The sequence below is a fragment of the Arachis hypogaea genome, chromosome 9, assembly GCF_003086295.3.
Source record: "Arachis hypogaea cultivar Tifrunner chromosome 9, arahy.Tifrunner.gnm2.J5K5, whole genome shotgun sequence".
Taxonomy (NCBI): Eukaryota; Viridiplantae; Streptophyta; class Magnoliopsida; order Fabales; family Fabaceae; genus Arachis; species Arachis hypogaea.
Window position 1 is genome coordinate 118435217 of NC_092044.1, and position 11993 is coordinate 118447209.

The 11993-nt window shown below is 35.9% G+C and overlaps 2 protein-coding genes across 4 annotated transcripts; both read right to left on the minus strand.

Annotated features, from left to right (window-relative positions):
* Positions 1-27: 27 nt before the first annotated feature.
* On the minus strand, positions 28-6809 carry LOC112712572 (pentatricopeptide repeat-containing protein At4g18975, chloroplastic). Of its 3 annotated transcripts, none has more exons than XM_025765497.3 (9): positions 6242-6806; positions 3257-4012; positions 1783-2024; positions 1588-1683; positions 1408-1491; positions 1224-1334; positions 997-1140; positions 705-917; positions 28-525 (listed from the first exon to the last, which is right to left on the minus strand). In XM_025765497.3, exons 4-9 carry the CDS (start codon positions 1618-1620, stop codon positions 328-330), a joined length of 783 nt encoding a protein of 260 aa, XP_025621282.1. In that variant the 5' UTR covers positions 1621-1683; positions 1783-2024; positions 3257-4012; positions 6242-6806; the 3' UTR covers positions 28-327. The 3 variants fall into 3 exon arrangements, with proteins under 3 accessions (XP_025621282.1, XP_025621281.1, XP_072060075.1); XM_025765496.3 differs by having other exon boundaries at positions 1783-2034; XM_072203974.1 differs by having other exon boundaries at positions 1588-2034; positions 6242-6809.
* A 630-nt stretch (positions 6810-7439) lies between these two features.
* Positions 7440-10778, minus strand: LOC112712574 (protein IQ-DOMAIN 3). The gene is made up of 6 exons (XM_025765499.3): positions 10452-10778; positions 9828-9911; positions 9380-9739; positions 8807-9034; positions 8528-8644; positions 7440-8423 (listed from the first exon to the last, which is right to left on the minus strand). Exons 2-6 carry the CDS (start codon positions 9894-9896, stop codon positions 7704-7706), a joined length of 1494 nt encoding a protein of 497 aa, XP_025621284.1. The 5' UTR covers positions 9897-9911; positions 10452-10778; the 3' UTR covers positions 7440-7703.
* Positions 10779-11993: the final 1215 nt, after the last annotated feature.

Consider the following 11993-nt stretch of genomic DNA (forward strand, 5'->3'; position numbering starts at 1 on the left):
ATGAAAGTAATAAGTTAGGCATACACGAAAACAAAAAATAGTTGTTTCATTCACTAATAAAATTGATGATGTTCAGATTACTTGTTTCTATAAATGTTTTCTTTGATGGTAATTCGCTTTGGCAATGCTTCAATCACGACTTGAATTCGGTGAAACATGTGCAGTGTTTTTGTCAACCCTAAATTTAACACTACCAGTTATGTATGGATGTATTAGCTCTAAATAATTTGGTTCTTGCCGTACTTTGGAGCCATACCGGTCCAAAATCAAAACCAATCAACTACAAAAATGCTGGTGTGCTAAGACAACAAATAAGACAATATAAGACTACCTTTTTAATTTTTTCTCAGATGAGTTCCTCCTAGCTTTCTTAATCGATCCTTCTTCTGTGAAGAGATTGCTATATTTCTCCAGTACCCTCTCTTTCTCTTGATGTAAGCCCAACATCTCGTATGCATTTGCTACTTTCCGAATGATGGTTTTATCTCGAGGTTTACGATCAAAAGCTTCCAATCCCTTGAAAAGCTGTTGATGAAAGAACACAAAATTATAATGCAAATGTCAATGCGTCAATCTAACATAAAATATCAGTGACGGTCCAATGACATTGTAATAGAATATTTGTGCAAATTGTCCATAAGGATCAAATGAGCATCAGTAGAAGACAACGAAATTGTAGTATATGGTTAGTTTAGAAAACATACCCGAACAAGATCATCCAGCATGTTGTTTCGGTAATATACGGATATCATGAGATGACACAACTGCCAGGGAACCGAATGCAAATCAGTGTCGATTTTGGTCTGCCAGAATTTGTGCGCTTCTTCCACTCTATGGTCCATATCTAAAGCTCGTATCAATTGACCATATGTTCCCATTGTGTTCCCCTGCCCCTTGCTCAGCATCCATTTAATCACCTAAAGAAACAGTAATTTATTGAATAAAAGTGAGGTTAGGCTAAATTCCATTTAATCAGCAACAAATCATATCATGTACCTGAACGACCCTATGCCACTGTTGTTGCTTCTCGAGAGCATTCAATATGAGTTTCAAAGAGGCAATAGGGAAGTTCTGCTCCCATGCAACCCACGCATCAAGGGCACCATAAATCGCTTCCTTAGTGTCGTTCAGATCAAGAAGCTGTGTGGCATCGCATTATTTGGTATTTAAAAAAGCAATTCAAGAAAACAGACGAGCTTGACTGGGCATGACTAGATACTTACAGTAGTGAGAAGATACTTGTTTTTATCCTTCCTAGAAACGTTGTGGCCAATATAATGATTTGGTGCATCTGTATGTGTAGGTTTTTGTTGGGGAGGGGGATTAGAAATAGCCTGCGAGAAATGCGTTATTTTGTAGAAGTATTTAAGAGTTAGGGGACAAATAGTTGATGAGTGAGTAGAGTACCTGTGATTGTGAGGGGTTGAAACGGGATAAGTTGTAGTAACGGTGAGAGGCATGCTTAGGATGAAGTTGAGTGAATCTAGCAACCTGTGGAGAATAAATATCCAAGGCAAGCTTAGCACGCTAGTTTCATTCAGTTCAGTTGGACAAACAAGAAACATAGAAGAGAGGAGTGGGACTGACAAGATGAGAAAAGCGAGGTGACCTCCACATCATTGTTCGCAATTGCAACGATGGACGGGATCAACACCGCAACAAGAAATGAACCTTGGCAACCGGCTACCCACCACGCCCAGAAGGAAGATTAGAAGATTGGAAGCAGATTGAGGTAGCGGCGGAGTCTTAAAGTTAAGGAGGCAATTGGAAGCATACTCTTACCTGTTAGTCACCTTGTTGCCAATTGAGCAGCAGGTGTGGGACTCTCTAATCCAAGGTTCTGAAAACCGGACCGGTCATCAAACCACTTTAATCACTGGTTCACTGGTTCATTGGTCCAACCAGTCCAACCAGTCCAACCGGTGGTTCAACCGGAAAAACCGTTTTAGAACAGCAACGCGTGATGGAGAGGGAAGATTGTTGGCTATTTGTCCATAGTTGATTCCAAAATCAGAACCACTTGTCTGTATAAAACTATAAATGTCTCTCAGAAAAACACAGTTTTGAAATATCAGAAAAATAAAATGCTTAAAATCCTATGCTGAATAAGAAGAATAAGTACACAACCAAATTGATAGAATCATAAAACTAAAATGAATAATATATAAATTAATTAATGGTTTTTGATTCCTCCGAGGATGCAATGTAGTTTCTCTTTCATTCCATGAAGCTAAGAAGGAATAACATTCTGATCACTAAACAACTAGACTAGAATGTTCCATTAGCAAGAAAACATAGACAGAAACAGAATAAGATTACCCCAGATAACAAAATCAGTTTTTTTCATCAACTTTGTGTGGAATCAAAAGAGAATCATGCAGAAGTATACAAGTTACACACCAGAAATAGTGAGAAGCAGCATAAGCAGTTTGAAGTAGGAGGAATAATAACACATATACAAATTGAAAAAGTACAAAATTTCAATAAACATTACTAAACAGAGGCAAGAAAGAACAATCATCATTCAGCAACAAACATTACAAACAGTAACAAGTAATCACACTATTACCAAATTCAAAAAGAATGAAAACCAGATAACCCCAATCATAAACACCATTACCAAATTAAATAAAAAATTAACCAAAAATCACCTTGCAAATCAAAAACTCAGTCTCTTGAACTCAATAATTACATCAGTTATCCAACTAAATAATTGCATCACAGTTATCATAAACTGATTTCAAAGCCTAGAAGCAGAGTGAAATTAAAAACATGAAGCATATAATAAATCAAAAGATCACCAATTGCAAATTTTTTAATAAGAACAGAAGTTAAGAACAATGAAAAATGAAAAAAGATTCAACAGTTTTCAACCCAATTTTAATAAAGCTCATCACAATGATTAACAACAACAAAAAGTAATGAAGGAACAGTGAATCAGTAACACGCAGTGCAAATTTAAAATTTAAAAGTTATCGATTTAAAATTTATCATCAAATACAATCAGTGAGCAAAACCAATCAACCAAGCACTGACTGAGTATTCTGTTCTGATTCTGTGACTGGTAAGCAACAAATTCAGCAACAAATTCAAGTTACAGCAACAAATTTAACAAATCCAAGTAAAGTCCCGATTTATAGCAACATTTAGATTAGCAACAAGGCAAATTTGATTAGCAATTCAGCAACATGCAAAAATACAGGGAGAAGGGAAATCTAAAAAGAGAGAACAGGGAAGCGATGGTGCAGGGACTCACCAACGGTCGACGGCGAGTCGGCGACCACCCCACGGAAGGCGACGAAGCAAGAGACAACCCCACGAGTTGCTTCTGCCGCCGGCGACGAGACAGACGAACCACGAGATGCCAGTGACTGAGACGAGACTCGAGTGAGACTGGGAGGCAGAATCGAGCAGAGACAACCACGGACGACGAGCAGCAACCAACACGCACAGCTCGAGCACTCACTGGCGGAGGGAGGCGCGAGCAGCCGAGCACAGAGGAGAACGGCGAGATGCGAGCACCCGACGTGGAGGATCCGGCGAGAGGCCCGAGAGCACGAAGACGGAAGTTCTTGAGTGCGACAGACGGCGGCAGCAGTCTCTCACTCCGACAGACGGCGAAAACTATGGGTGGAGGCTAGGGTTTGCTTTCTTTGGTGGAGGCTAGGGTTTGCTGAAGGAAGGAGTTGGAGAAGGGGGAATGGGGTGGGGATAACGCGTGCAACTTTTTCCCTTTCAAGGAAGGGGTCGTTTTCTGTAAATCGGCCGGGTTTCGATCCGGTCCGACCTGCCGGTTCAGCGGTTCTTGAACGGTTATTTTATTTTTGCGGTTTTGCACACTAGATCGGACTTTTTTTTGTCGGTTATCGGTTGAATTGATTTGACTGGTCGGTCCGGTCCAATTTTCAGAATATTGCTCTAATCGTCGAAACTGGAAGAGAAAGATGTTGCGCTGTTTCTATGCAATTTGGGAATGTATTGCGGGTTCTGTTCTGGGTGGGTCAGGTTTTTTCTGATACATTCCATTGTCCAAAAAAACAGAACATGAGATGTGAGTTAATTATATCTTCATTGTGATTTGTGAATAGATAAAAAAAATAAATTAACCCTAAGAAAATTCAAAACAACTTATCTGTAACTTAACAAATCAATCCAAAAGAACATATTTTAAGAGACAAATCTTTTATTCTATATTTTCTAAATGTAAATTTGACATCACATTTTGAGTATTATAGCTTATTAACAATGCAAAAATTATTATAGTTATACATTCATATTATATTCTGCTAGTGATAATGATTTCATTATTAACTGAAATTTTATACAACACAATGGATTTATTTGTATTACATTTATGACAAACAATGTATCCGAATGATATTTTATTTATGGTTGCATTTTAAGAGTTTTTTCTGGTGACTTAATAAATTAGAAAAAAAAAATACCAAAATAGAAAACAAAGTTCAATAAGCTGCAGATTCACAAGAAACAATTGAGCAGAAGTCTTCCCCCTCCCCCTTATGGATAGAGTAATATTACACGTCCAAATCTTTTTATAAATAGAATCGAACCGTAAATTGACCAATCATACGATAGAATTATCGGGTCACCAATTCAACTAGTGAGTCACTAATTCACCCGATTGACCTAATTATAATTAAATAAAAATATAAAATCATAAAAGTAAAGTTAAAATCAAAAGTTAAAACTTAAAATCTATGTCTTCACAAACATATTAATAATAATCAAGTATCAATTTTTAGACATAACTAATTATGTAAAAAGAGATAATAAACTAGTCAAAAGTATAAAATACTTTTTCAAATTTAAAGAATAAGAGAAAACAAAAAATATCACAATCAGTAAATCAAATCCAAGAGGTAATCTAAAAATGAGCATATATATCTTCATAAGACAAATTTAAAACTTGACCAACAATTTCTACATTTTGATTTGCATCTTTATCTACATGTGTGTATCTTTTCACAAATCAATACCAAGAATAATTCATAATAATACAAACAAAAAGTATGAGAACAACAATTTAACTGAACAATTTTATTCTAAATTGCAGAGAGCAAAAACCTCATTTTCAACAACAAATTAACTATAATAATTTTCAAGCAACAAAAGATTTAGCTCAAAAGATGATTTATAGATTTACAGCAACACAAAATTTAACCAAGTGATTATTTCAACAAGACAACAATAGATTCAATCTTCAGTGATGATAATAAATAATAAATTCAACTCAATGATTATTTTCAGCTAACAAACAAATTTAACTAAGTGATTATTCAACAAAAACGACAGCAAATTCAAGGTTCAATCAACTCAGTGAAGATTGTCGGCAACAAACAAACTTAAGCTAAGTGATGATTTCAGCAAAAATATGTCAATTATTAATTGTTGATGAAAAATTGAAGAACAAAAGTTGACTTATACCCCAATTACTCATCCCAATTAAATAAGCCTAACAGCTGGCATTGACCCCCTAGAATTCATGAAAATTTTCTCATCAACTTTCAACCTCATTAACAAATGAGTTCAAGAAGAAACAACGCATTTTTTATTCAGAATAAAAAGTTAAGAGAAGCAATAAATAAATAAATAAATGAAGTCTAAAATATTATTATAAGTTTTAGTACCTTTTACATGATCAGAAGTCTAGAATTTCTGGTGAAACCTCAACGATCTCATAATCAAAATGCAAAAGTTGCCACAGTATATTGTCAGCTATGTTTATTTTCTTGTTCATTTGGACACATTGATACATTCAAATTTACTTTGATGTCAAAACAATGTTGTCTTTTATATTTGAAACTGAAGAAAGAAATACACATGCCGCCATTAAAATAACAATATCTATTAATTTTAAGTAATAGACTATAATTTGAGGATCACATTGAAAATAATAACGGTAGCAATTCTTTCTGTCTTTGCTCAAGCAGTTTGCTATTTAAATCTGACAACATATAAATTCTCACATTTCAACCTTAGAAAAATTCATAAGACTACAATCTTAAAGTAAAATAGAAAATAAGAAATGCTTGGTATTAATTACGCTAGAACTGAATCTATGAAAAAATTACGCTTTTAAAAACAACAAATTTAAGGTTTATGATAATCAGTAAACAGCAATACATTCACAACTTTCAGCAACAAATTACTTCCAGTAACAAAATCAAAATGCAGTGATACAGCAACAAAATTGAAATAGAAAGAAGAGGGTAATACTCACCAAATCGAGTTGCGTAAAGGAAGCTAACGGTAAGGGAGAAACTGACGGCAAGGCTCCAAGCAAGAAGACGACAATGAAGACCAGCTCACCGGGACCTGCTGCCTCTGCTGCTGGCGACGAAGATTGCAGGGAAGGCGCGCGTTTGAGTGCGAGACGATGACGAGACAGAGAGCGAGGACGACTACCAGTCCCGCGGCGGCAACGATAGCGGAGAAGGCGCGCCGAGACGGTGACGACAAAGAGCGACAATGACGACCAGGTGCGAGACCGAGACAGCGAGAAGCAAGAAGACGACGACCACTACCACCCGAGGGGCCAGATGCCGGTTCTGTCTTCTTCTGCCGCCGGCAAAGCGAGCGCAGGGAAGGGAGTGCTTGAGCTGACGAGAGCTTGATAGACCGGAGACGGGAGGTGAGGGACCGGAGATGAGACTAGCTGACGAGAGCTTGAGCTCGTGGAAGATAGTGGCGAGAAACTGAGAGTCGGGAGAGGAGACTGGATAAAGCGTTAGTCCCTGAGATTCACACTATTATTCATTTTGGTCCTGAGATTCAGCATCTAGTATGGCAAGAAGGATGCTGCCATTTCAGTATTTTATTTATTTACAGCCTGATTGGAATGCATCTGATTTGAAATTATAGATGAATTGAATTCTATTCCTTGCTTTGGAATAGAAAAAAAAAACATGAAGTTGAATTTCGGTGAGAATTTCAATTCTCATTTTACCCCATTTACGGAAAGAGTTGAGAGATTCCGTTGGTGCCTAAATTTAAATTTGGAGGATCAATATAGATAATTTTAAATTTTAAGGACTAAAATAAGTAATTGGCATAAATCTCAAAGACCAAAATGAAGATTTGGTGATCTTCAGCAATTAGCTTTTGAGGGAGGAAAAAGGAGCAAGGGCTGAGGGGGATGAAACGGCGCCGTCCATTCTTTTCTTTTTTATAAAAAATATCATGACCCCTGTCCAATCATATAAACCGGTTGGGTCACCGGTTTTGCTGAAAAGTCAACAACCGGCCAGGTCAACCCGGGTTTTAGTGTGTTCGATACCTGATCGATCCAACTAGTGGTTCGGTCCGATCAGGTGGGCGGATAACGGGTCGAACTGAATTTAATAACAATAAGTCCAACCAAACATGATCACAGCTTGAAACTAGATGTATATATGCAAATACAAATCACACAATCAAAATAATTGCACCGCAGAAGGTAACAAGTGATATATCATATCATATCTACATATGTGTTAAGAAAACAAGAAAAAAAAAAGCTGTTTATACATTGATTATGAAAACAACTGAATGTATGAACTGAAAGAAGAGAAAGAAGGCTGATAAATACAATTATCATATACACCACCTTTAACTTTATAGTTTCTTCATGGTTAATTCAGTCATGTATATAGTTTCTTCATCAATGGTGATGGCATAATAATCTATCTGCTCCCTCCTTTTCTTCACTTTCTCATAGTAGCACCAGCAGCATTGCTCTTGTTGGAAATTGTCCCCACCTTGCCTGGAGTAGAAAGCCTTCTTGAATTTGAAGTTGGAGATTGAGACAAAGAGAGTCTCTTGTTTACTGCAGCAGCAGGACTTGATTTCTCAGATGAGCTAACACTGCTCTTTGCCATGTTGAAGGATTTTGAGGCCTTTGTTGCTGCTGCTTTCTTTGGTGATCTGTTCATAGGTGAGTTAAGGAGCTCATCATCCCTCGCAGGCGAAATGGCGATGCTGTGCCTACGGTTGCCCTCCCTCCTAATGCCAAATGCATTCCTCTTGTCTCCATCACCACCCCAGGAACCAAGTTTAGGACTAGCTGCCCTGAGACTCCTTGGAGTGGGGGAAGCTGTGAAAAAGGCTGTGGACTTTGATGGGGTGAGTACATTTGAGGGCGAGTTAAGGCCGCTGCGCGACCGGCCTGTTTTTATGGCCCTAGGGGAGTTCTTGCTAATGTTAGCATCGTCGCGTAGAGTATACAGTTTGGTTATTTCGCCAACTGATAGCGTGCTTCTGGCTGTGCTAATTAGAGGTGCAGGCTCATTGTGTTGGAATGTGCTTTGTCCCTCCCATGGCCTTACAGCCATCCATCTCTCAAGCCAATTCCAGCCCCAGTGAGGATTGTTTGGATCCATAAACGAGGCATTCGTGCCTGATTTTAGATTGTTCCTCCAAGTTTGCTGTTGGAGAAAGTGATTCAGTTATCCATAAATGAAAAAATCAAAGAAATTCTTTCAAGTCTGTTTATGCTTCTACATGAAAATTAGTCTAAAATGTAGTATACCTGATGTGTCATTGAATAAGCCAGAGCCTTCTCCCTTCTCATGGTAGCAATTTGCCTGTGCAACAATTTTGCTTCAACTTGCTCTTTTGAATCCTTTCTATGATCCCATTCAGCTTGCTATACAAGTATTTATCACTTCATCAGTAAATAATGTAAAAGAAACATTGAAATCACATATCATGCATTCCAAGATTTTGTTAAGAACAAAAACCATAATGAAAAAACACCAGAACAAGAATGCTAAGAAACATTCATAAAAATCATAAAAATGCAGCTTACAGCAGCTTGCAACTTCTCAAGCTCCTTCTCCCGTTTCTGCAGGAGCTGGCGCTGAAGAGCCTGGTTCTCTTCAGACATTCTGATCTTCCTCGCGCGAACTTGAGACTGCAGTTTCGAAAGAGTCTGCATGCATTGCAAGGTAGAGGCTGATTGTCTTTTCACAGATTGCCCTCTTACCAATGTTCTCAACCTCGACAAACCTCTCAAGCCTCGCAGTTTTTTCCTCGCCTAAAACCACCAAAACAATGATTGTTTTATTGAAAAGAAATCAAACCAAAGTGCTGTTGCTGTTAGAGACAATATCTACTTGAAATTGTTATGATCATTCCAATACAATCACTGAATAATAGCATACAACAGATCCTAAATACATATTATCCATCAACCAAAATTTTGTTTGGTAGAAAGTTAATTGGAAGTAGTCCTTCAAATGAATGCAAGAAAACTCAAATGTAACAAACTTCTTAGAGCAAAGCAAAATGTATAATAATCCCCTTCAACCAATAATTGATGAACAAACTTCATCAATTGTTCATGCAACATGATCCAAATAGGATGGTAACAAGTCAATACCAGATATCCACGGAAGGCTGTCTGAATCATGATTGCTGCTTCATCATCCTTCAGTTTTTCACGGCGACGAGGCGTCACAGTCTTGGGACGAGTAGCCTCAGCCGCGGCCGCGACAGCAGCACCTGCTGCGACAGCAGTAGCCAAGACCAAAGAGAAAGCCTGCTGGTCCGGCTCATTCTGACCTGCCACTCTTGCTTGTTTTGGTTCTTTCTTACGCGGAAGCGCCGGAACAACTACTATTCCCTGCGCTTCATTTCCGGCTTCATTGTTATCATGGTGTCCAAAACATCCTAATTTGGACTTACTATTGCTATGGCTATGGCCATGACTATGGGTTTTCTGTGGTTTTGTGTTCTTTTCCTGAAACAAAGACAAAACGGTTTCAATGAGAATTGAGAAACTAGAACCTTCCTTTGATTTCCAAACAAGATGAAGAGATTATTCAAACCTGGTCCTTTTTGTTTTCAGAACCAAAAACTTTCTTCACAGCAGAGAACCAACTCCCTTTCCTCCCCATCTCCAATTCCTTTAACTTTAAGAAAATGCAGAAGGAAAAATCATATTTTGATTAACATAGAAAGGACCAAGTTCAATCAATTAAAGGAAACCAAAGCGAATTTGGAAGAAGAAGCTTGTGTTGAAAGTAATTAAATTCAACCACGTTACAAAACCATGTAATACTTACTAAATAAAATCTAATGCAGATTGAATTCAATTCCAAGCAAAAATGTTATAAGGAAACAGAAATATGATTAGAAAATGGAAACAAATTATGAAAGAAGAACAACCGATGACATGCATTCATCCATTTCAGTAATTCAATGAACAAATATGAAATGTAGGATGAACCCAGATAACAGATTTCAAAAAGCCATCAAACCCAGGTCAAAATTTCCAATTTTGAACAATAAAACCAAAGCAATGAAACAAATTTTGGAAGTAATAATAATCATAAAAAAAATAATAACGCAATGAACAAATAAATGGGGAATTAAGAACCCACATAGCATATAATAATCCAATGGGAAAACCATGAAACTAAATTGAAGGTATAGATGGAAAAAGAACACACCTTTGCATGAGAATCAGAGAGATGTCTCTGCAAAATGAAGGTGAAGATAAAGAAAGGACAAAAAGGGAGGGAAGGAAAGAAAGGAAAAAGAAAGAAAGAAAGAAAGTTTCAACAAATGGAAGAAAGAAACCTATTTTACGTTAATAAACACGAATCATTACGAGCCAGGATTTGGTGTTAGGATCCCTTGTTCCCAATTGTGACTACTAATTTTAACCCTGATTATTTTCTCAATTTTAAATAATAAAAGTTAACAGATTCTTCCAAAACAAATGGACAGAAAATCATCATGTAACTAAATTAACAGTTTCCTAAGTTGTCATTTTCTTGGTTCGTACAACTTTGGCTTCTTTTCAAAGCCAGTTACTTAGAAAATCTAACAGACATTGTTTAGAACTCAGCCTAATCTTTGTTACACACTTGTTATATCTAATTAACTAATTAGAGCATATAATTAGAAAACGATGTTATAAAATAAGAATTAGATTTTATACGTTGATAGTGTAAAATATTTTATATTATCTAATTTATATTTGTTTTTTTTAGATAATTATTTACATATAATCGATATAAAGTGTAGATGATGTTTTATATTTGAATACGCATATAAAATTGTTTTATATTATTAGTGCATTAAAATTAAATTCATTAAAATAATAGTATCAAAATTAACTAATTAAAATATATAATGTATCAAAATTAATTTTTAAAATATAGATAGACTTATCTAATCTGACTCTTGTATATAACTTTAAAATTTATTCCTTGCGATCAACAGAAATATTAAAAAAAATAGTGGGTGAAATTTTTTGGTTAAATATTTAAAATTGGTTTAATTACTCTGTTGGTCTTTATAGTTTTGCGAAATTTTCAATTAGATCTCTATATTTTTTTTCCTTTTAATTGGGTTCCTACACTAAATTTTTTTTCAATTGAGTTTCTATTTTTTTTTATTTGAGTCTCTACACCAATTTTTTTTTCAGTTGGGTCCTATACAATTAAGTCAATTACTACTAAAAGAGACCTAATTAAAAAAAATTGGTGCAGTGACCTAATTAAAAAGAAAAAAATATAGAGACCTAATTGAAAATTTTGCAAGACTATTAAAATTTAAACAAATAAAAACGTTTTTCCTAAATGTCGATGGAAATCACTTTAATTTTATAATATTATTTCACCAAAAGTAAAGTCTTCAATGGATCGCCAACGAGTTATAACTCAAATGACATAATTTCTCCGTACTCACTTAAAGGTTATGCGTTCGAGTCTCTCTAACTTTAATAAAAAAAAAAATCTTTAATGGATGAAAATTTAGACGGCCAGAACAGTGTTTTGATCATGATAACAGCATAATATATTAAGGGAAAAATTATAATGGGTCATTGATCTAAAAGAGTATAAGCTGGAAAATAATTTGCAAGTATTCTAATAAAAGTAATATGAAAATAATAGTCAAATCTCATGGACATATACAATTATACATAACGTATTCACACACGACAACACACGTATAAATATATGTATACGTATATGATGTATCCA

Excerpts from the sequence above, each read along its gene's own strand:
- LOC112712572 (XM_072203974.1), bottom strand. The coding sequence starts at position 1,620 with ATGATGTGGAGGTCACCTCGCTTTTCTCATCTT. Across the intron at positions 1,335-1,407 it reads TCAACCCCTCACAATCACAG|GCTATTTCTAATCCCCCTCC; the intron begins GTACTCTACTCA and ends CATTTCTCGCAG. Across the intron at positions 1,141-1,223 it reads ACAAGTATCTTCTCACTACT|CTTCTTGATCTGAACGACAC; the intron begins GTAAGTATCTAG and ends GATGCCACACAG.
- LOC112712574 (XM_025765499.3), bottom strand. The coding sequence starts at position 9,896 with ATGGGGAGGAAAGGGAGTTGGTTCTCTGCTGTGAAGAAAGTTTTTGGT. Across the intron at positions 9,740-9,827 it reads CTGAAAACAAAAAGGACCAG|GAAAAGAACACAAAACCACA; the intron begins GTTTGAATAATC and ends TCTTTGTTTCAG. Across the intron at positions 8,424-8,527 it reads CTTATTCAATGACACATCAG|CAAACTTGGAGGAACAATCT; the intron begins GTATACTACATT and ends TTTCTCCAACAG.